A 20,806-nucleotide genomic window follows, 5' to 3' on the forward strand; every position below is an offset into this window, starting at 1 on the left:
TTTGGCCTATGTATTTTGTAAGACCACATGGCAATCCATCCACTGATTGCTAATACTCGGTTCTAATACACAGCCAGACCCTGAACTGAGTATCATGCTACAGGCTTAAGTACTCATTGATGACAGCTCTCAGGTTCAGCTAGCAAAGAAAAGCTCATTGGCTCTGACTTATAGGTCATTTTCTTTCAGCACAACCACTTAGAGAACACAGAGAAAACACCCACACAGAGGAGGTGGAACACTGGCTGAAATAAACTGTTTCCTGCAGCCGCCACGTGTGTTTTTGTCAGCTGAGGCCGCCAGCGCTCTAAACCCAGTGTTAAAGAAGAATTTATGAGACCAAAAGCTTGACAGGAGCTCATTTCAAGCATAGTAATTAAGAAACAATGTGAACAGAGAGATGTTCTTGGTCTATACCTTCTATAACTTTCAGCTTATTGTTTCAGATATACAGTATACACAATTGCTCTGTTCCAAAACCTAGTGAGCTGCCAACGCAGGCAACAATTTAAAGGGATCAAAGGCATGCACCTTTATTTACCAATTGATAATGAAGTAATTATTTACTTACCTTAAACACAAACATCTCCCTCCTGAGGATGGCTAGAGTATTGAAGCCTCCATCACAGATGTCTGGCTTAACGTTAGGGTGCAGTGGCTTGTCGCCAGTCGGTATTCGTGGAGGCCGCGTCTGCCTGTCGTTTTTGCGTGGATCTACTGGTGGGTTCGAGCGGGCTGGTGGTACTGTCGGAAGAGGTCTCGTAGGCTGATGAAGTTTATCTGGAGGTCCTGGAAACATAAAAAAGAAAGAGAGAGAGACATTTACTATCAAGTGGTTGAAAATGGTCTGATTGCTAAAGTAATAGCATGCCTCTTCTCAACAAGCCTAATGATAAAATACAGTTAGGGTTTAACTGAAGTTTAACCCTTAAGGTTAGGGGTTATCATCAATAAAGCAATACGCCACCCGAGATGGTGCATTACAGTGATTTTACCATGAACTTTAAACATTAGCAGTATGTTTTTAAAGGTTACCATAACATTTCTGAAAATTTCCTGAAAACTTAATTTGGCAACTTGAAAAAATAAAAAAAATAAAAAAAATAAAAAGGGATGTACAATTTATTTTTTACCTAACATTGTGAGAAATTTAATCGAATACTTAATGGATGTTCCATTAATGCAATTGTTTTAAAAATGTTTATTTCTAACCTTACATAACATTAGCCAAAGCATAGACTTTTAGGTAAGGTAGCTATCCATCAAACTTAGTCGAGCATCCTTGCAAAGCCTCAACTGCAGTGCATTGTAAACTTCTATTATCTCTGGACTCATTATCACGCTACACAAAAAGGCTAACCTGCACTGAAGAGTTAGCATGGACAGATTTTGGGTAGCGTAACGTGTGTTAGAATCTGACAGATGAGAAATCAACCTCTGTGAACATAAAAGGATAGGTGATTCTATTGTGAAATGAATAAATGATTTTTGAATGAATCAGTCAGGAGGGCCACCTGACAGGATTAGCAGGAGTGTTCCCCTCTAGTGATGTGTGCGGCCCAGAGGAAGACAGAGAGGAGAGAGAGCTAGATATAGTGCTTTGCTAGGTATGTAGACCTAGACAGGGAGATCTTACCGTAAATCTTCTGGATGCCCTGCAAGTCGTCATGTGGTAGTCTGAAGTTCTCTGTGTCCATGTACTGATAGAAAGGGGCCATGATGGCCGTGGGGTCGTTGGAGTGCTCCAGGCCTAACGCATGACCCAGCTCATGTACCGCCACTAGGAAGAGGTCGTTTCCTACAGACACAAAAAACACAGACAAATAAGAATCGACAGATATTAGTCACTTTCAAAATCTCACACCATTTAAATTCCTTCAATTGACCGAATTGTTGCGGTAAATGTACAATAATTGCATGTTATTCGCACAATGGCTTTTTGTGTTTAAATTAAGGCTGACAATTTAACATAATTTCTGTGCTATTAATTAAAAAAATAAATAAAATAAAACATTAAATAAAAAATATTAATCATGTCCCTTGACCGTAATATAACATTTTGGCAGATGCAATTTGCACCCCGGTGCAAATAATGGTATATGCTATTTACACCCCAATGCAAATAGTAACAGATAGTATTTGCACCCCAACCCTGGTGCAGATAATGGTAGATACTAATTGCACCCATATTTACATATTAATATACAGTATGAACATCACTGCAGTGTGTCTATTGTGTTTATTTAGAGTCCCACAGACATGCTACATTAACCTCCACCCCTAAACCTAACCTTAACCTTACCTTAGAAAAAAATAACCTTGGTTTTACTACTGTAACCATGGTTTCACCAAGGTATTTGTTTTGTAAATTTACAGTAACCACAAAATTAACCATGGTTACTATATTAGCACCATATAAAACTATGATTTCTGCCAAAGAACATGGTTACTACACTATTAGTAATACAGTGATGCAATGTACACACAAGCGATGTCTAGCCACGGGAACGAATGCGAATGACAGACCCCGCCTCTGGATCAAACTCTTCTCTGAACTCCTCAACATTCACCGTGACCAAATCACTGCGATAAAATCAACATTTATATTCATTTTTATCTATTGTTTTAAGTAGTATTAAAGTAAATTTTAAGAGTGGAAACAGGAAATCGAATGCAAAAAGAGTGGGACAAAAGTTGAATTCGATCCATGGTTGCTAGGACAGCACTACAAAATCACACACCATCTCTACAGCCTACACCACTGCAGTGACATCTACTGATTAGTTTGTTGCATATTTCAGTGGTTCCACCAGACTATTGGGGTGCAAATAGACGGCTTGTGTGGCAGATGCTATTTAATAGACAATAATAGGTGCAAATAGACATTCAAGCTTGAAGTACTGCCTGTTTTCAGCTGGGGGCAGTAAGTGAAACTCTAGCTGTATAGGCAGCGCACAGCTGAACAGACAACAAAACCAACTTTAGGCCAACTTGACACTAGCGACAGCACAAGATAAAGAAGCATTCTTCAAAAACAGCTGGACAGAGCACAGTTCCGAATCTCGAGATGTGTTTTTCTAAGTTTAAAACTACTGTACATTTAACTTGACACTGTGACTTAAAAACACTGTGTTCAAATATTAATCGATTGGCATCCTTATTTTAAAGGAATTCCTACCACCACCAAAATAACATCAAAATTCTTTCATCTCATTCATTCCGTACTTCAGCACATCATAACCTTGCTTGAATTGTTAATGTTATGGCTTTATTCATACATCCTTAAGCACTGACACAAAACATTTCTGACATTGTTACAACTCCAGTAAAGACAATAAAACCAAAATGGCATTCGGAATGGGATGTATTTCCAAGTAAACAGTATATTTAAAAATATATATATATATATATTGGAATTTGATTTGATCGGTATAACTGAGCATTCCATTCCAGAATCAAGACAAACCTGAAAGTGAGTCTGTCGACTCTGTCCCCTACAAAACTATTTGGCCATTGGTTAATGTTGTAGCCCACAGAGAATAGATGACATGAGTGAAAAAAGAAAGTCATTTCAGAGGCGGAGCAAGTTATTACATTTTGATGAAAGATAATAAATATATTTGATTATTCTTCTTTGGATTAGCATCCATGAATAAGACCAGGACCGTGTATTATGAAAGTAAATAGGGTCAATTTTGATTTAACTTTAACCTGATTTGGCTGCATTTCTACAAGTCCTTTTCATGCTTGATCTTCAAATGGAAAAATACTGATACAGTACATTTACAGCAAAGGCTGCATGTGTCAAAGCGCCTAATGATACGTGCACAAGAATGTCAAATCTAATCAAGACACGTGTGTGTGTGTGCGTGTGTGGTTGTTTATGTACATAATTGTTATCCATCTCTGTTTCCACTCTAGAATAACTCATCCAGAGCAACCATGGCTACTGCTGGGAATCATTACTGTATGAACACTGTCACTACACACCCTCACATCAAACATCCACGCTGAGCATCTTCCCTCTGTGCTCAAATGGAAAACCCCACCCTGCTCACTCTGTGAAGATTTTGAAATGAGACTTTACGCCACAAGCCAGAAAACGGTGCCACTGGCTGCAGCCCAGTTACCAAAGCAGAGCAAATGCTATGTGATGGTAACCAAGGACCACAGAGGATAGCACACCCATGATGGCCACATCAGCAACTGCAAATAGGGTTGGGAACCGAGAATGATAGTTATTCAGAACCGGTTTCACAAAAAAAGCAAAAACAAAAACAAAACAAAAACAGAACAGACCTGAGTTTTAATAACTTACGTTTTCGTTAAAGGAATAGTTCACACAACAATGAAAATTCTCTCATCATTTACTCACCCATATGCCATCCCAAATGTGTATGACTTTCTTTCTTCTGTAGAACACAAACAAAGATTTTTAGAAAAATATTTCAGCTCTGCAGGTCCTCACAATGCAAGCGAATAGGTGCCAAAATTTTTAAGCTCCAAAAATCATATAAATCTGCACAAAAGTAATCCGTAAGACTCCAGTGATTAAATCAATATCTTCAGATGTGATATGATAGGTGTGGGTGAGAAACAGATCACTTTCACCTTCTTCTTCTTGTGTTTTTGGGCAGGGAGAAGAATTTAAAGCAAAAAAGAACTTAAAGATTGATCTGTTTCTCATCCAAACCTATCATATCTCTTCTGAAAATATGGATTAAAATACTGAGGTTGTATGGATTACTTTTATGATGCCTTTATGTGCTTTTTCAAATTTTGGTACCCATTTGCTTGCATTGTATGGACCTACAGAGCTGAAATATTCTTCTAAAAATAAGATTTTGTGTTCTGCAGAAGAAAGAAATTCATACATATCTGGGATGGCATGAGAGTGAGTAAATCATGAGAGAATTTTAAGTTTTGGGTGAACTATCCCTTTAAGGGTTCTTGAACATGTATTCTTAAATAATGCGCATGTAGCAGCATACAAAAATACTCAGACAATGTTTCCTGCACTACTTTGCTACTTAGCGATGTTGTTGTGCTATGACAGAATCTACAGCGTTAAACATACAGTGCGAGAAGTGTTGTACGCTTTCCGAACTGCTGAGGGCAGTAGATTAAATAAAAATTGCATTATTATCTTATTTCTAATTTCTTATTTTTGTTGAAAAACACATTGTTTCAAAGGAATAGCCAGAAGATGTATACATTATCTGTTAACATGATTTTAGTGTTATAAAATCAGGTTACAGTAACACAATACAGGGTTTAGCGTTGTTATGTCGTCATGAGAACAAGTTGTAACATTGGATATAAATTTACACAGAGTTAAGTAAGTTAATAAGATAGCTACAAAGCTTTAGTTGTTTTCTTCAACTGTGACTCACACTTTCTCCTGCACCTGTCTTGCTATCTTTCTCTCTCTCTCTCTTGAAATCTTTTATCCTCTGACAGCATGCACAATTCACGGATAAAGATGACACATTTTTATTCATTCAGCTTGTGTTTTATTTAAAACTGCTCAGTGCAAGAGATGCTGTTCAGATGATGTGCTCTATATTCCTGGATATTTCAGTCTATTTCAGCACATGGAACATCACCCTGGAGAATTCGACCATCTACGGCTGCATCAAGGTCAATGACAGCAACACGTTCCAAAATACACAGTTGACCAACTATGTACAAAACACATGAGACCATTTGTTACAGTTCTGTTATCAGATGAAAATATTAGTTTGGTAAAGCATTAAATGGAAAACAAACTGTATACTCACAACACTGAAGCAATATTAAGAATTTACGAGTAATGGGAGGGTGGGAGTGAGAGAGCGTGTGTGAGACAGAGACTGCAATGACAGCACTTTGTAGTATTATAGAAAGCAGGCTACATTTTGAAAAATCTCTAACCTTAACTTTGCTGTGTAACTCATATTGCACAAATTGGGTTACAGACATAAATAATACCTCAGATAAAGTGTCTTTATGGCAAGTCAGGCCACTTGGTGGCCATATTTGTAAAGCCTCTGGGCATCTATTTCCAGTCACACAAGTACAACACCTATCTATGGGAATGGGGAAAGAACAAAATCTCCAGAACTGTAGGTCAAGATCCAAAGAACATTTATCAGCAATAAAATCGGACACAATGTATCGTGCTTCTTTAGCTCAAATGACATGAAAAATAAAAATTTTCAGGATGGTCCAGCTAATGTGCATACACATTCTGGAGTAAACAAACAAGTGACTTTTGAGTGTAAGACAGGACTTCCATACCTATAGCCACCATACTAAGAGTTTCAATGGCTGTATCAAAAATAAACAAAAAGAGCTGTATTTATGATTTCTCCCATTCATATGTATACAAGTGAGCAGTATCATTACCTTATTATGTGTCTACCCTAAATCATGCTGCTTTTACAGGTGTGTGTGTGTGTGTGTGGACAAGTGGACAAACAAAAGGGGTATAAAAATCCCATAGTCTTGCATTGAAGTAGGAACCCAAGCCATATCAAGGGACCAGTCCAGAATATAGAGACTTTGGGTAGTAGAACCCCAGCAACCACCTAAAACACCCTAGCAACCACATTGCAACACTTAAACAACTACTGAGAACACCCTGGCAACCACCCACAACACTCTAGCATCATGTCCGCAAATTTTGTATGGGCAAGTACCAAAAACTTAGTTTAGATGTTCTCTCTCCACAGAAAATGGACAGAAACCCTTTACTCTAGTGATGTTTGGAGTAAAGTGTATACTGTCATATCTGCTGACCTGAGCTGAGGTTCTCCCAATATTCTCTTTCAAAAGTTAATTTGAGAACAGCTGTGTTTGAACCGTTCGGGGTCTTGTGTAAGACCAAAGACCCTGATTAATTAGCAGGCAGCTGAGAGGCAAGTTCTCACATCAACCACAAGTGAAAAAAGCAAAGTGATGGGAAACAAAGGGGAGAAACAGACATGAAAGGAATTTGCCAAGAAAACTGACCTCATTTTGGGAATCACCTTACCTTTGCCCATGCTAAACATATAGACTACACACCCTTTCAAAAAAAAAAAAAAAAAAAAAAAAAAAGTGGCAGTGATGGCATCAAATGGTTATACCATATCACTATGATAAAGCTATACAATAGTTCTACATAATAACATTGTATTACCATGGTGCATATCCAAAAAAAACAAAAACAAAGACAAAAAAACACACCTCATAAACCACATTTATAGCATAATACCCTTGTAATTACCAGTTGGTAAACAAAAAAAAAAAGTCCTCATAAACCACCCAAGCCCACACACACACACACACACACACACACATACACAGGACTCCAGAGACCTCGGCTTTCATTACATATGATGAAGTTGATGGAGTATCAGCTTAATTCCAAACACGAGATAGACGATGTCTAGGTGGATCAACTCACACCACTTGCAGTGATTGACAAACGTTTCTGCTCTGCATACAGTGGGCATTTATTTTCATAACAGAGAACTTCTTGATGAACTTTCAAAGATTCATTAGCCAAGGATATTACATCATATTGTATTTCCCAGGGGAAAGACGTAACTTAAGGACAGAGGAAATTCAGTAAGGCAAGATCTGTGTGTGAGTGTGAACCAGACACACTTTTATACACAAAGACACGCTCAGTCAGAATACCCTTGGGGCAAGTTACACCCATTTTACATCCCATACAAATTTCCTCTTTGCAGGGGACAAAGATCCTGTTCAACTCAAGACAGGAAAGCCAGGTATTAGAGAGCAATTCATTAATTTAACCTTCATTATTCTGCCTTTCTCCTCAGCATCTAACCAGAAGAATACAGAGTCTATTTCAGCCATTGAGAGAAGAGCCACAAGAGGAAATGTCCTTTGCTGTACCAACAATTCCACAAAATTTACAATGCATTCAGGAAATTACTACCAGCCCTTTCAAAAGGATTTCATGGAAAACACTAAACGCCTGTGGCCTAACTAAGCCCCTTCTTTCTCGTCTCTCTGTCTCTTTTCTGCTTTGAGCCAAATGCATTTTCCTCTTTTGTAGTGAGCAATGTTTAATTTGCTCTGAATGTGCAATGTGCTTCTGTGTTAAAACCTGAGAGCTGCATCTAACATTATAAAAGACTTCAAGTTCATATACAAAATTGAAACATCCTATGCAAGACATTGCCAAGACACCTGCAGAGGATGTAAGAATGACCCTATGAACAGGCCCTGTTAACTCTACATTTTTGAGCAATTCTAAAATCATATTCCTGATTTAGCTACATTCAAATCTCTGGACATTTATGTCTCACTGGAGACATTTGTATGCAAGAAAGTGTAATCTATTTTAGTTTACCTGACATGATTTTTTATTTATTTTTTAAATCCACCCCAGCAATCTCTATAAAATGATTTTATCTAGTGTTGTGATCCAAGTTCTTATCCACTGATCACAAACAAATGTGATTTGTCAAGAAAAGTAACAGGTACCTTGTGAGTACAGCCTTTGTGCTGCTTATGCAGTGGCTGTTTTTTTGCTAACTGCCTTTCTATTTCTTTAATTGCTTATTTTATTTCTATCCTCTTTGCCCTGCAAACACAAGTAATTACACTCTGCTTACATACCCTTCAAATAAATCAGCCTAATGCTACAATGTGAACAGGTTCTGCTAACTCTACACCCTGCTAACACAACCCGTTACACCCTGCTAGCATACCCTATAAATGGACCTGCCTCACTTAACGCTGTGCTAACACACCACATGAGCTTACTCTTCTGTTAACACACTGCAAATACACCCTGCTAACAGATGCTACTGAGAACATCATGCTAGAGGCATGCTAAATCCTTACAGTAGACCATAAAACAGTAGGACTAGCAGCTAACATCATCAGCACAGATGATAAAACACATACGTAGGGTTGAGTTTCACAAAACCATTTGCCACTTTAGCATGTGGTAAGCCCTGCTAATGCTACATCCTGCTAACACCCATTCCAGCATGCTAGCATACCCTATAAATGGACCTGCCTCACTTAATGCTGTGCTACACACCAAATAAACAGACCTTCACCTACTCTTCAGTGAACACAGTGCAACAGACTGTGCTAACAGATGCTACTGAGAACATCATGCTAACGGCAGAGAAATTGTAACAGTGGACCATAAAAACAGTAGGAATAGTGATAAAAATAGCGTAAAAAAACAGCTTATAAAACAGAAAGAGGCGTATTCACATAATAGTTCTGGCACTTTAGCATTTAGCAAACCCTACAATTTCACAAAGCACCTACAATGAACTTTAAGTAGGTGCAAAAGGCTCTGAAATAGTGCTACCCTTAGTATAAATTAATTCACTGTTATACTTAATGGCACAAATATGCTCCTTTCTATGTAAATTATGATGATAATAAATTGCACCATTCACAAAACTCAGCACTATTTGCCAGGCACAATTAACATAGCACTGTTCCTGTTCATGAAAAGCAAGCGGTGAACAGAATATTATTTAAAAGCGATATTTGTGTGCATTTTCTATTGATCATGGCAGCAGTTATTCATCAGTCATCAAAAGATGGGAAAAAGTGTTATAATTGGCCATGTATCCAGACACTTTGTGTAATCTTTAAATGCATATTTTCAGCATTTTAAAAGCTGATTCAGGCGCCTGGATCACAGTGGTAGAGTGATGCTGTACAGTCCCTGTAAAGTATGCCAGATTGTAGATGTCTACTGCATTGTTCACAACCTTGCACTCAAAACCGACCCACTAGATTTGGAATTGGGCACATTGGGTACAGCACTAGATTTTTTGTATGTTTGTGCCATTACCTGATTTGCATAATTAAAGAATCAGGTACTAAACAACACAGAAAGCACACACACATACACAAATGCCATTACAGGGTGCATTTTATACTTTGCACATTCCCCCAACATTGTTGTGCAGCAAATAAGAGCAATCTAAAATGTTAATTATGGATGAAAAATATTCTTCATTTCAGTATAAGTGGTGAATAAAAACATTAATACATAGAAAAAAGAGAACAAGAGGGCTTTTGTTAGCCCATCGAGTAGGCTATCTCTTAGTAACTGGATCAGGAATGGAGAGAGAGAGAGAGAGAGAGAGAGCTGAGTACTCGGATTCCTGGCGTTCTTGTGTTACCCGTGGCTGATTCCAGGAGATCTGGTTCAAGTTCATTCTTGAGTGTGAAAAAATTAGCTGGTGCCCATGAACAGATGAGGCATTGTGGACAGACCAGCTGCTCTGACATCTCTCTCTCTCTCCAGCTCTCTTTTTGCTTCATCTGTCCCAAACCTCTTCTCTGCTCTTGTTCAGCTCTTACATCTAGACTAACACCCTTTATTTTGGCTCTACTCTTGCCTTTCTGATTTCACAATCAGATCTCCAGCTTGAGCTTTATGTAGGAATATCTTTGCATTACATACAAAAAAATCAAACATTGTGGCATTTATCATTTATCAGAAAGATAAAACAAGCACACTTTTTCAAGCAAAACATTTCACAAAAAGAAGTTTGTTAGTTTTCCAGTTTTAAAACAATAGACACATTGTTCAAAATTAAGTATTTGGACACTTTCTGGTTGTCAGATTTTGTGGAACATGTCCAGTTAATGTGATGAAGTACACCTGTGATATGCTACAAAGAAACCTGTGTGAACCAGATAGGAACTGATTTCATAAATCCGCTAAAAATCACCTTGAGGGACCAGTTGGTGAAAAGTTTGTTTTAAGAAAAGGTCTAGCATCATTTGGTGCAGATACCAATTGGTGTTATATTGGATGCTGTGAGAGATATACACAAAGTGCAACCTCTTCAATATGTGGTGTTTAAAATACAAATTTCAAGTGGACTAAAACTCAGTGTTTCATTGACCCAAGGGTCAACACCTAGGTACATGACTATGACACATTAATCGAACTGTTCTAGCCAAAGTAGCATCATTTTCATATGCATCAAAGTAAATATGCCATCTACTCTGACTACAGCCTGTTGACTTGTTAGCTAATCTGCATTCTTAATTCTCAAAAATACCTGAAACTTCCTTTAAAGTTTAAGGCAGCATTTGATGAGAATTCACATGATCAAGCCAATTTCTGGAACAAATTCTGCTCCTAAGAGTAATAAAACATGCACTGTGAACAAATATAGGCTGAGACCAAAATCCAGGTGGAAGTGACCGTGAGATAAAAATGAGAGAGAGAGCAGAGATTAAGGGCAGTATTTAAACACACACACAGGTCAACCTATCCAAGCCTTACTCGCAGTGCTGTGTGAAGCAAATTTTGAATGGAAAGAGAGGTACAATAAGAGAGAGAGACAGAGAAAGGCAGGCTGTGCAGGCAGAAGGGGCTGCTGCTACCTGCATGGAATGCCAATGCTCCAGTCGGTGGGTGAGTGCCTATTTTAAGAGCAGACCTGGTGTGTACCAGCGTGAGTCACTCTCCTTACACTTACAGGATATGGATCACATACAGTACATAACACAAGGTCTGCAGGCAATAAAAACCACAACGAACCACATAACATACAGTATATTTGCTATTCATAAATATGTTATTGCTAATTCTGCCTTATCCTATATAGTTATGAGTGTATACAGTGGATAAAGTCTTTTCAGCTGCAATATATGAATGTTGGAGTATTTGTGATTAGTATAATGATGTAACAGTCTACGGACCTGGGTAGCTCAGCGAGTATTGACGCTGACTAGCACCCCTGGTGTCGTGAGTTCGAATCCAGGGCGTGCTGAATGACTCCAGCCAGGTTTCCTAAGCAACCAAATTGGCCTGGTTGCTAGGGAGGGTAGAGTCACATGGGGTAACCTCCTCGTGGTCGCGATTAGGGGTTCTCGCCCTCAACGGGGCGTGCAGTAAGTTGTGCGTGGATCGCGGAGAGTAGCATGAGTCTCCGCATGCTGTGAGTCTCCGTGGTGTCATGCAAAGCGAGCCACGTGATAAAATGCACGGATTGACTGTCTCAGAAGTGGAGGCAACTGAGACTTGTCCTCCGCCACCCAGATCGAGGTAAGTAACCGCTCCACCACGAGGACCTACTAAGTAGTGGGAATTGGGCATTCCAAATTGGGGAGAAAAGTAAAAAATGATGTCACAGTCTGGTCACGTGACACAGTGGACATCAAGACTACATTAAACAACATCTGCAACACATTTAACTTCAATAATAGGACATATTTTCAGAGAGAAACAAAAAAATGTTTGTGGGAAATCAGAATTTGATTGGATCGTGGATGATATTATTGGTATGATATTATTGGTTAAAATAATTTTTCCCAATATGCACAGCCTTGGTTACATAAGTGGAAAAAAAAGGTTGGTTTAGAGGTGGAGAAAGTTATTACATTTTAATTGTGAAAAGATTATGATTTTTTTTATATATATACTAATTAAAAATTGTAACTGATAAATTGTGCATTTGTTTTTTATTATCTTTATATTAATATATGATATAATTAATTACATTTTTAAATACTCCCTTTGTCCACCATGGTACAGGCAAATGGGATAACCCACTCAAAACACCACAAATTGCTGGCCCAAACACACCATTGGTTGGGCTAATGTTGCATCCAGTCAGGCCACTCTAACAAAAAATTTTTGTTTTGCAATTCCGAATGGTGTCAGAAGTGGTGCAGAACTTACACAATTCATATTAAAAAAAAATAAATAAATAAAACAAAAGTAATAGGGTCTGTTTAAATTTAATGTTGACTTGAACTAATCACTACAAAGCTATATAGTACATTTTTAAATAACAAATGCTGTACATTATCAGAACAAAGCCACCTGCCATCAATATACACACACATACACAAACCTCTCTCTATGTTGATAGCCAACTGGCACGTGTAGACATGCAATAAAAATAGTTCCTCTTCCTCCAGTTCAAGAAACATTTATTTTATCCACTACACTCATCCTGCCTGTTCTCGTCTTCCAAAAGTAGTTGTACTCAGATGTTCAGTTCTTCCCAAGACCTTCCTCCTTACGCCCTCTTCCTCAAATACCCAGCATCCTTCTCTAACATAAACTACAATTCCAACCTGCTCTTGTGGACAACTCTACACATGTATCTAAACTTGTTAATCGGATTTGAAATTGTTAAATTATTTAAGTACTTAATACACCTGATTCAAGAAACATTCTGGGCATTCCACTCCTCTTCCCTCTTATTGTTTTTCTTACCTTAAACCCGTCTCACCCTCAGTTGTGTGAGGGACAGAAAATATCACTCTGTAATTTTAATTTCCTGCATGAGTGCAGCCACATGAACGTTCCATATTTTCCACTGCAGCCGATGTTATCGCATCAACTTTAAGAGTGTGAAAACTTCAGAAATCTGTTGGAATTCATGTTCCGCTGTGTCCCCCGGGGAAAATTTGGTGAAAACATAACAGTTTCTGATCTTTTGTAAGGAGTGTAATCTGTATACTACCTGGCTGATCTAGCTGTATAAGCAGCTGAAAATATGACATGTTTTTTGTGTACATGTAGGTTTAATCTTATTTGAAATTGGCAAACATGAATTAGATGGGGGACGTTGTAGATATAAAACTATTCTTACCTTTTTTAAAGAAAACGTGAGTGGTGCTTGCCCGTGAAAAGAAGTTTCCACCATGGTCCATGGCAGCTGTAGTAGGTGATTAGAAAGGTGATACTATGTGATTGCTAAGGTGTTTAGCCTGTTGCTATAGGATTGCTAAGGCATTCTGAGTGGTTTTAGCGTGATGCTATGCAATTGCTAGGGTGTTCTAGGTGATATTTAAGCATGTTGCCATGTGATTGCTAAGGCATTCTGTGTGGTTTTAGTGTGATGCTGTGCGACTGCAAAGGCGTTCTGAGTGGGTTTAGTGTGAGGCAATGTGATTGCTAAAGTGTTCTGAGTGGTTTAATTGTGTTGCTATGTGTCAGCTAAGGCATTCTGAGTGTATTTTAACGTGTTGCATTACAAATACTAAGGCATTATGGGTGGTTTTAGCATGTTGCTATGTGATTAATAAGTTGTTCTGAGTGGGTTTAGCCTGCTGCAATGTAGGGCTGGGCGATATATCGAATATTAATGATATAATCTAGATAATTTTGCTGACAATGTAAAATTTACCAATATCGTGAATATCACGATGATTTTAATGTGCTTTCATTTGGCCATTTAGTTTCATAAAGAGTGCATCAGTAGACTAATTTCACAATCCTTCAGGCCTGCAACATTGATCAAAATAACTTAAAAATGGCAAGTTGGTCATATGTGATTATTAATCCACAAAAGGCTGTGATTTAAAGACAGATAAACACGGTCTGTGTGTAATTCAGAACAAACCGGTGACACGCTGATCTGTGTGCACGCGCATGGCGGCGCTCTCAGATCAGTTCACGTGCATTGTGAAATCAAAGTAAAGCCGGTTCAAACATTCGCACTTCCATACATTTGTAACCGCTACAAGATATTATACAAATCTTCAAATGCGGCACCGTATAACAGAAAAGGAGGAGATTACAGCATTTCAGGAAATGCAGAACACTGTAAACTGTCAAATACACATTGCCCTTTTTGTGTTGAAATAAAAGCTCCTTGTGAAGTTGAAATAAATACAACAGCACTTTTGGTGTCAAAATAAATGCCCCAGGTGGAGGTGAAGTAAACAGGACAGAAATATATTACTTTTGTATAACGCAAATCTAATAATTGGAATAATAATGATAATTAAGCATTATATTATAATAATAAACCTGACGTGTCCCACAGGAATAATTAAGTATTATGCAATGTTCAACTGGAGTTTAAAAAATAAGATTTAAAAATAAAAAATTTTAAGGTAAATAATGCTTCATATGAAACTACTATGTATCATTGTACATGCAATATAAATATAAAGTGCATATCAATGAATATGATTGAATTTCATTCTCCCTTGTTTTTATTTAATGAAAAACTAATTATTATATTTTAATTTAATATCTTTAAAATATTGAATCTACTTGGCTGCAGTGGCTGTTTGGATGAAATGATGGTTCCTCTGATTAAAAAAACAAAAACAAAAAAACAACAACAACAAAAAACAACACTTTTGAACCTTTCTAGAGCAAATACATAATTATCGAGATATATATCGAATATCGTCAATTTGCTGAAAAATATCGAGAGACATATTGCCCAGCCCTACTGCAGTGCGATTGTTAAGGCGTTCTGAGTGGCTCTAGCTTGTTGCTATGCGACTGTTAAAGCTTTCTGAGTGGTTTTAGCGTATTGCTTTGTGATTGCTAAGGCGTTCTAAGTGGTTTTAGTTTGTTGCTATGTGAATGCTAAGCTGTTCTGAGTGGTTCAATTGTGTTGCTAACAGCTAAGGAGTTCTTAGTGGTTTTAGCATGTTGCTATGCGAATGCTAAGGCATTCTGAGTGGTTTAAGCATGTTGCTCTGTGTTCGCTATGGTGTTCTGAGTTATTTTAGTGTGTTGCTAAGGTATAACGAGTTAGGGTGACCATACCTCCTCTTTTTCCAAGACATGTCCTCTTTTTCAGACCTTAAAAAAGGGACCGGTAGGGATTTCTATATTTGCGAAAATGTCCGGGATTCGGCTTTAGCTGCATTATGATGTGCATCTGATCTAATTCTTCATTGTGTGGCGCGCATATTTGCATTGCTTTAACTCCTCTTTGTAAATCCCGCCTTCTCGCACACCAATTGGTCAATTATAAGAGGCTTGCAGCAACTGTTGGACAAATTCCTGCCTGTCAATCTCTCCGTGAACGCGCGAAGCGCTGCTGTGTTCGGTATCAAACTGTTGCTTGACAGTAGCAGCAAATGACAGCTGAGTGGAAACAATGCCCAAACGAAAGTGCAAATTTACAGAAGATTTGCACAAAAAATTCTCATGCTTTCATCCAGGTCGAGATCAGTGGAAAGCAGAATGTATGACATGTAAAGCTGGCACTTATGTGTCAGTTGCTAATAAAGGTGCAAGTGATTTAGAAGCACACATTAGCTCTGAAGCATAAAGGGTCAACAAAATGTGAAAGTTCATCAGGTAATTTAACAGACTACTTTTTGTGACCACGTAAAATTATCACATTGCTTCATTTTCCATGGCCATTCAAAATAATAGTAATAGTTCATGAAGGTACAATCATGGCATCAAATATTTTATTTTAGTACATGGACATTCAAAAGAATGTTGGAAATTGTTATTTATTTATATATATTTATGTTATGCTAATAGAGTGTCTTTTTCACTGTATTAAAGTTTGCATTCATAGTAACACTGTTCTGAACCCTATTATTCCACCCACCCCACCCCACCCCAATCCCAATCCCAAGAATTTAAGAAACAAGAGAAAAATTCTGAGTAAAAAAATGTTTTTGCTGTGGAATAACCACTTAAAGGCTAAGTGCATTGATCTAGTGCCAAGTTCAACCCTACAACATTTTGGTTACCAAAACAGATCTTTCACCAAAGCACCATTGTAGAAAGACAGAGGCCACACAACTTCATTTAGTCAAAGTTGAAGCTAAAAACGTAGCTGCAGTTGTAAACAAATAGTTTTTATCACTCTGTCCTTTGTATTTTTTACCTTTATCGTCCCAGACAATCTCTCTCTCTCTCTTAGTCTAGAATGAGAACAGGAGAATGTTCCTGCTGTGAGGCCTAACTACTCTCCTTCGCACACACTCACACAAGTCTACAGCCCAGCAAAGTTATCTGACTCTGAATCTAGTGATAAAAAACGTGTATGAGATGGTGAGAATTTTAAAATAGCGACAGAGCAACTAAAAGAACCGTCGATGTACTGTATGTCCCCCAAACCCAAACTAAAACTAGACAACAAACATCACTACAATGTTTTGCTTGGTTTAAAGCCTTAATCTTACAACATTTAGTGTGGTTTATACTTAAAACAAGAAAAAAACAACAACTTGCAAATAGGGTAAAAAAACAAACTAAAAAAAAAAACTAAATTTATGATATATTCTCTCTTTGTGTGAATGTTCCATTGACTACTATTGTTTATACTCAGCTAATGATATGTTCTATCTCCTTACCCTATCCCTATGCATAAACCTGACCCTCACACAAACCTTCTTGCATTTTCATTAAGACATTATTTAGTATGTTTATTAAGTGGTTTTCCTTGTGACGATTGTTGGCTGCTCCCCACGATGTTAGAGATTTCAGCTTTTACCATTCTAGTGGGGACATTTGGTAAAAAAGTGAAAGAGAAGGTGAGAATTTTAGAATAGAATGGAAAAGAGGCAGATCAAGAGAGAGAGAAATGCATTTGTCCCCCTAACCCAGACTAAACATCCTGTGAGCTGTGTTCCCCTTATTATGCTCCCACAATCCCTGTCACTTACTGATGTACACACAGTGCTTCTGACCTACTTAAAGCAGAACTCTCTTACAACTCAGGCAGACAGGAAGAGAGGTTGAGAGGATGTACACAGCCAGCGAGTGGAAGTGTTGTCCCATGTGAGAGAGGATGCAGTTGCCTCTGAGAGCCGTAATCCCTCGCTGCACGTCAACAAAACAAACAAAACAACTGTGCCTGGCAACAGATCGCCACCTCCCTGGCAACAGGCTGGGGATTGATTTGACAGATCCACACAAGAGTTCTTTCCTCTAGACTACAGGCTTTGTGCATGTTTGAGAGAGAGTGTGTTTGTGAATTAGGTCTGGGTGATATAGTTTAACAGATTATATCTTGATATTTTCAACCTTTAGATGATATTCAGTATATTTATCACAATATTTAATGTGTATTTGCTCTGAAATGGCTTAAAAAATTATTATTATTTTTTCCATCAGAAGAACCATAATTTCAACCAAACAGTCATTGTTGTCACTTATATTCAAAATGGTTAATGTAGGAAGTAAAACATTGTACAAATCTAGCTAAAAATAATCAGACAAAAACATTTACATTTAATGTAATCTAAATTTAAAGTGGTCAAAAAACTTGAAGACATGGCCTATTCGATTCCATCATATTCTAGAGAGCAGTCTAGAAAAGCAGGGCCTAGACAACAAGTTATTCGCTCCTAATGGAGTGAAAGACAATGCAGGGTTTATTTGTGACCAATAAAACCAGTTTTACATACCATCATGGTTCGGGTTCCCTAGAGTCCAGGGCTCATCTGAATCAAAGTGTGTGTCTCCTCCGATTCCCGGACCAGGAAAGTAGGCATGTGCAAGGAAACCCCCTTCTCCATCGAAGGGAGAGCTGTCGCCATGGAAACCTGAGGCGAAAATGATAGTAATGTCCACATCTTTCTTGTTGCGCTCCAGGTCGCTATAGGGCACTGCCTCGAATCGCAGCGGCGTGACGTTCTGCCACACATCAAACGCACGGCGAATGGCATTGTGCGTCTCCTCCGCGCCCACCTTAGGTGTGACGTTTTTTATGCTAGAAAGAGCAGATGACATCTATTAGAATATGGGCATTATTTGATGATATCATGATCACATTATATACAGTCTAAAAGTTTTGTGAAATTGTAGCACGTTGCGTTATACCGAAATGCAGTGAGCTGCCTTGCTGTATAGTACCTACATAGGCAGCTACATTCTAAAGGCCAAAGTATACACTGGTTGTCCGCATTACTGTTCGGCAGACATACAGTATGCGTGACGCAAATTTCTTCATCAGCACAGTCTGCGCGGACTGTCCGTGTGTAGCCTAGCTTTTCTTGACACATGGACAGTCCTGGTCTGTGTGCATTTTTGGCACATGTGCCTGCTGTTGTTGACTGTACTAAAAGAGGATCTCAAAGCAGTCATAGTGCGCTTGCGTTGGACACTTTCATATTCACTCCTGGAAGGGCTGCACAATTATGACAAAAAAACGAATTGTCGATTATTTCCCTTGCTATTGTAATCACGATTATTCATTTAGATTAAAATAATTTACATTCAATTCCTTTTTTCTTTTTTGTTTCTTTTTTGTGGGGGGAAAATTACAATCAATATTTTTTTTATGTAAGCTACACATCCAAAAACAAGCTCAGAACTGTTCCTTAATTATCGCTGTTATATCATTAGACTGGGAGCATTCTAGTTTTGTTGCACCATTACTGATAGGCTTTTATACTCTTTTATTTCTGCGATTGGTTACAATGGTCAACCACAGAAAAAAATGTAAATACAAAATTTTAATTAAACGGGAATAGATTTTAATGGAATGCTGTAATTGACACTTTTCACGATTAGTTAATTGCAGCAGCCGTAATTGTAATTTTTTCGATTAATTGTGCAGCCCTAGCTTCCGGTCAACAGAGTATACCCTGAAAGGCAGAGCCCTCGACCGTGTGCGAGATGATCCTGGAATGCCCGAGCCTTAAGGCAACATCTGAAATGGAACCTTATAAAGAGCTGTTCACACTGAACACATTGTTGTGTCTGTCAACACTTTTTGAATTGTTTTCTATGTGAACATGCGCTAGATGAACATATTTGACCGTTGTGCCGTGTCCACCTGTTTTTTCAGTGTCTTGATCAGGAGCGCTGTATTTATAAAAAAATAAATAAATAAAAAAAAAGAATTCTGTTCTATGTGTTTAGCTGTGGGGGTTTTTTAGCAGAAGAATGCATTTGGTCTAAACAGACTCTTAGTGACTGATTTGGAATGCTTTTCAATGGCAGAAAGAAATAACACACTTGAGACTATTCCAGTAGAATATGGCATTAGCATGTTGCTAAGCTAACAACATGATACTCTAATAAGTATAAAAATGCATAACACACAAATATTGGGTAAAATAGCCCATTCTTTATTAGATTGAATTATTTTATACATTTTAGGTATTGAATGCAATGTAAGTACGCTGCCTTGGGATTTGTTATCTAACAAAGCAGCATAACGTTGATTTGATACCTAAAAATGCTGTCGAGGTAGGCCGCTCACTAGGTTTTGGAACAGAGCTAATGTATTTCACTCATTGCATATTTGCGCAAAAAGAGAAAGAGACAGACAAAGAGAGTAAATTGGGGGGAAAATGGCAGTTTTTCCAGCAGTCTTCCTGTGCAGGGGGTGCTACAGGTGTTGAAATATGATTTCCTGTGGACGGGATTTATTTTCTTACTGAGGATTATCAACAGCTCACTGCGCTACAGAGTGGCCTGATGTGGGCAATTTTCAAACCTCATAACTTTTTATAAATGTGTAAGACACATTTTAAATTAGATTTTTGTAAGCATCCTGTCATTTTTTAGCAAACTGGCTTTTTCTTTTGCCTCTGGTGCTTCTGGAGTGAATTTGTTAAAAGGGATAGTTCACCCAAACATGAAAGTTCTGTCATCATTTACTCAAAACAATGTTGTTCCCAGCCCACATTACTTTCTTTTATTTCTACAGTAGAACACAATGAGATGTAAGGAAGAATGTTAGGGACTAAAAGCCTCAGTCACTATTCACTTTCATTGTATCGAATAAATGCAAGAAAGTGAAAGGTTAATGAGGCCAAAATCCTGCCTAACATCTTATTTTGTGTTCGATGGTAAAAAGAAAGACATATTGTGCCCCATCTTCCATTGGTCAAATAAATTGTTGATCTCTACCCCAGACTCATGCCATTGGTTAAGCCAATTTTGCTGTGTTGGACTGTTCAGGATGCTCGAACAAAACAAAGAAGCCTAATATTTTGAAAGTGCCACACAGCCACAATGTTTACACTTTTTATGAGAATCAACCTAAGAATATCTTTCTTATAGTTGTCTCTGCATATGAAACTGGAATAGGAGAAGGTATTTTAGCATCGATTAAAATTACGCACATCACCTTTT

General features: G+C 38.0%; 1 protein-coding gene across 2 annotated transcripts in view; it reads right to left on the reverse strand.

Moving 5' to 3' along the window:
* Positions 1 to 20,806, reverse strand: part of LOC127434463 (matrix metalloproteinase-16-like) — a 77,032-nt gene that overhangs the window by 28,135 nt on the left and 28,091 nt on the right. For both annotated transcript variants that reach the window (XM_051687249.1, XM_051687248.1), the window contains 3 exons: positions 18,127 to 18,431; positions 1,637 to 1,798; positions 572 to 789 (listed from right to left, as the gene is read on the reverse strand). In XM_051687249.1, the coding sequence (XP_051543209.1) occupies positions 572 to 789; positions 1,637 to 1,798; positions 18,127 to 18,431 (685 nt within the window). The remainder of the gene's footprint in view (positions 1 to 571; positions 790 to 1,636; positions 1,799 to 18,126; positions 18,432 to 20,806) is intronic.

This window comes from Myxocyprinus asiaticus, chromosome 44 (assembly GCF_019703515.2).
Source record: "Myxocyprinus asiaticus isolate MX2 ecotype Aquarium Trade chromosome 44, UBuf_Myxa_2, whole genome shotgun sequence".
Taxonomy (NCBI): domain Eukaryota; kingdom Metazoa; phylum Chordata; class Actinopteri; order Cypriniformes; family Catostomidae; genus Myxocyprinus; species Myxocyprinus asiaticus.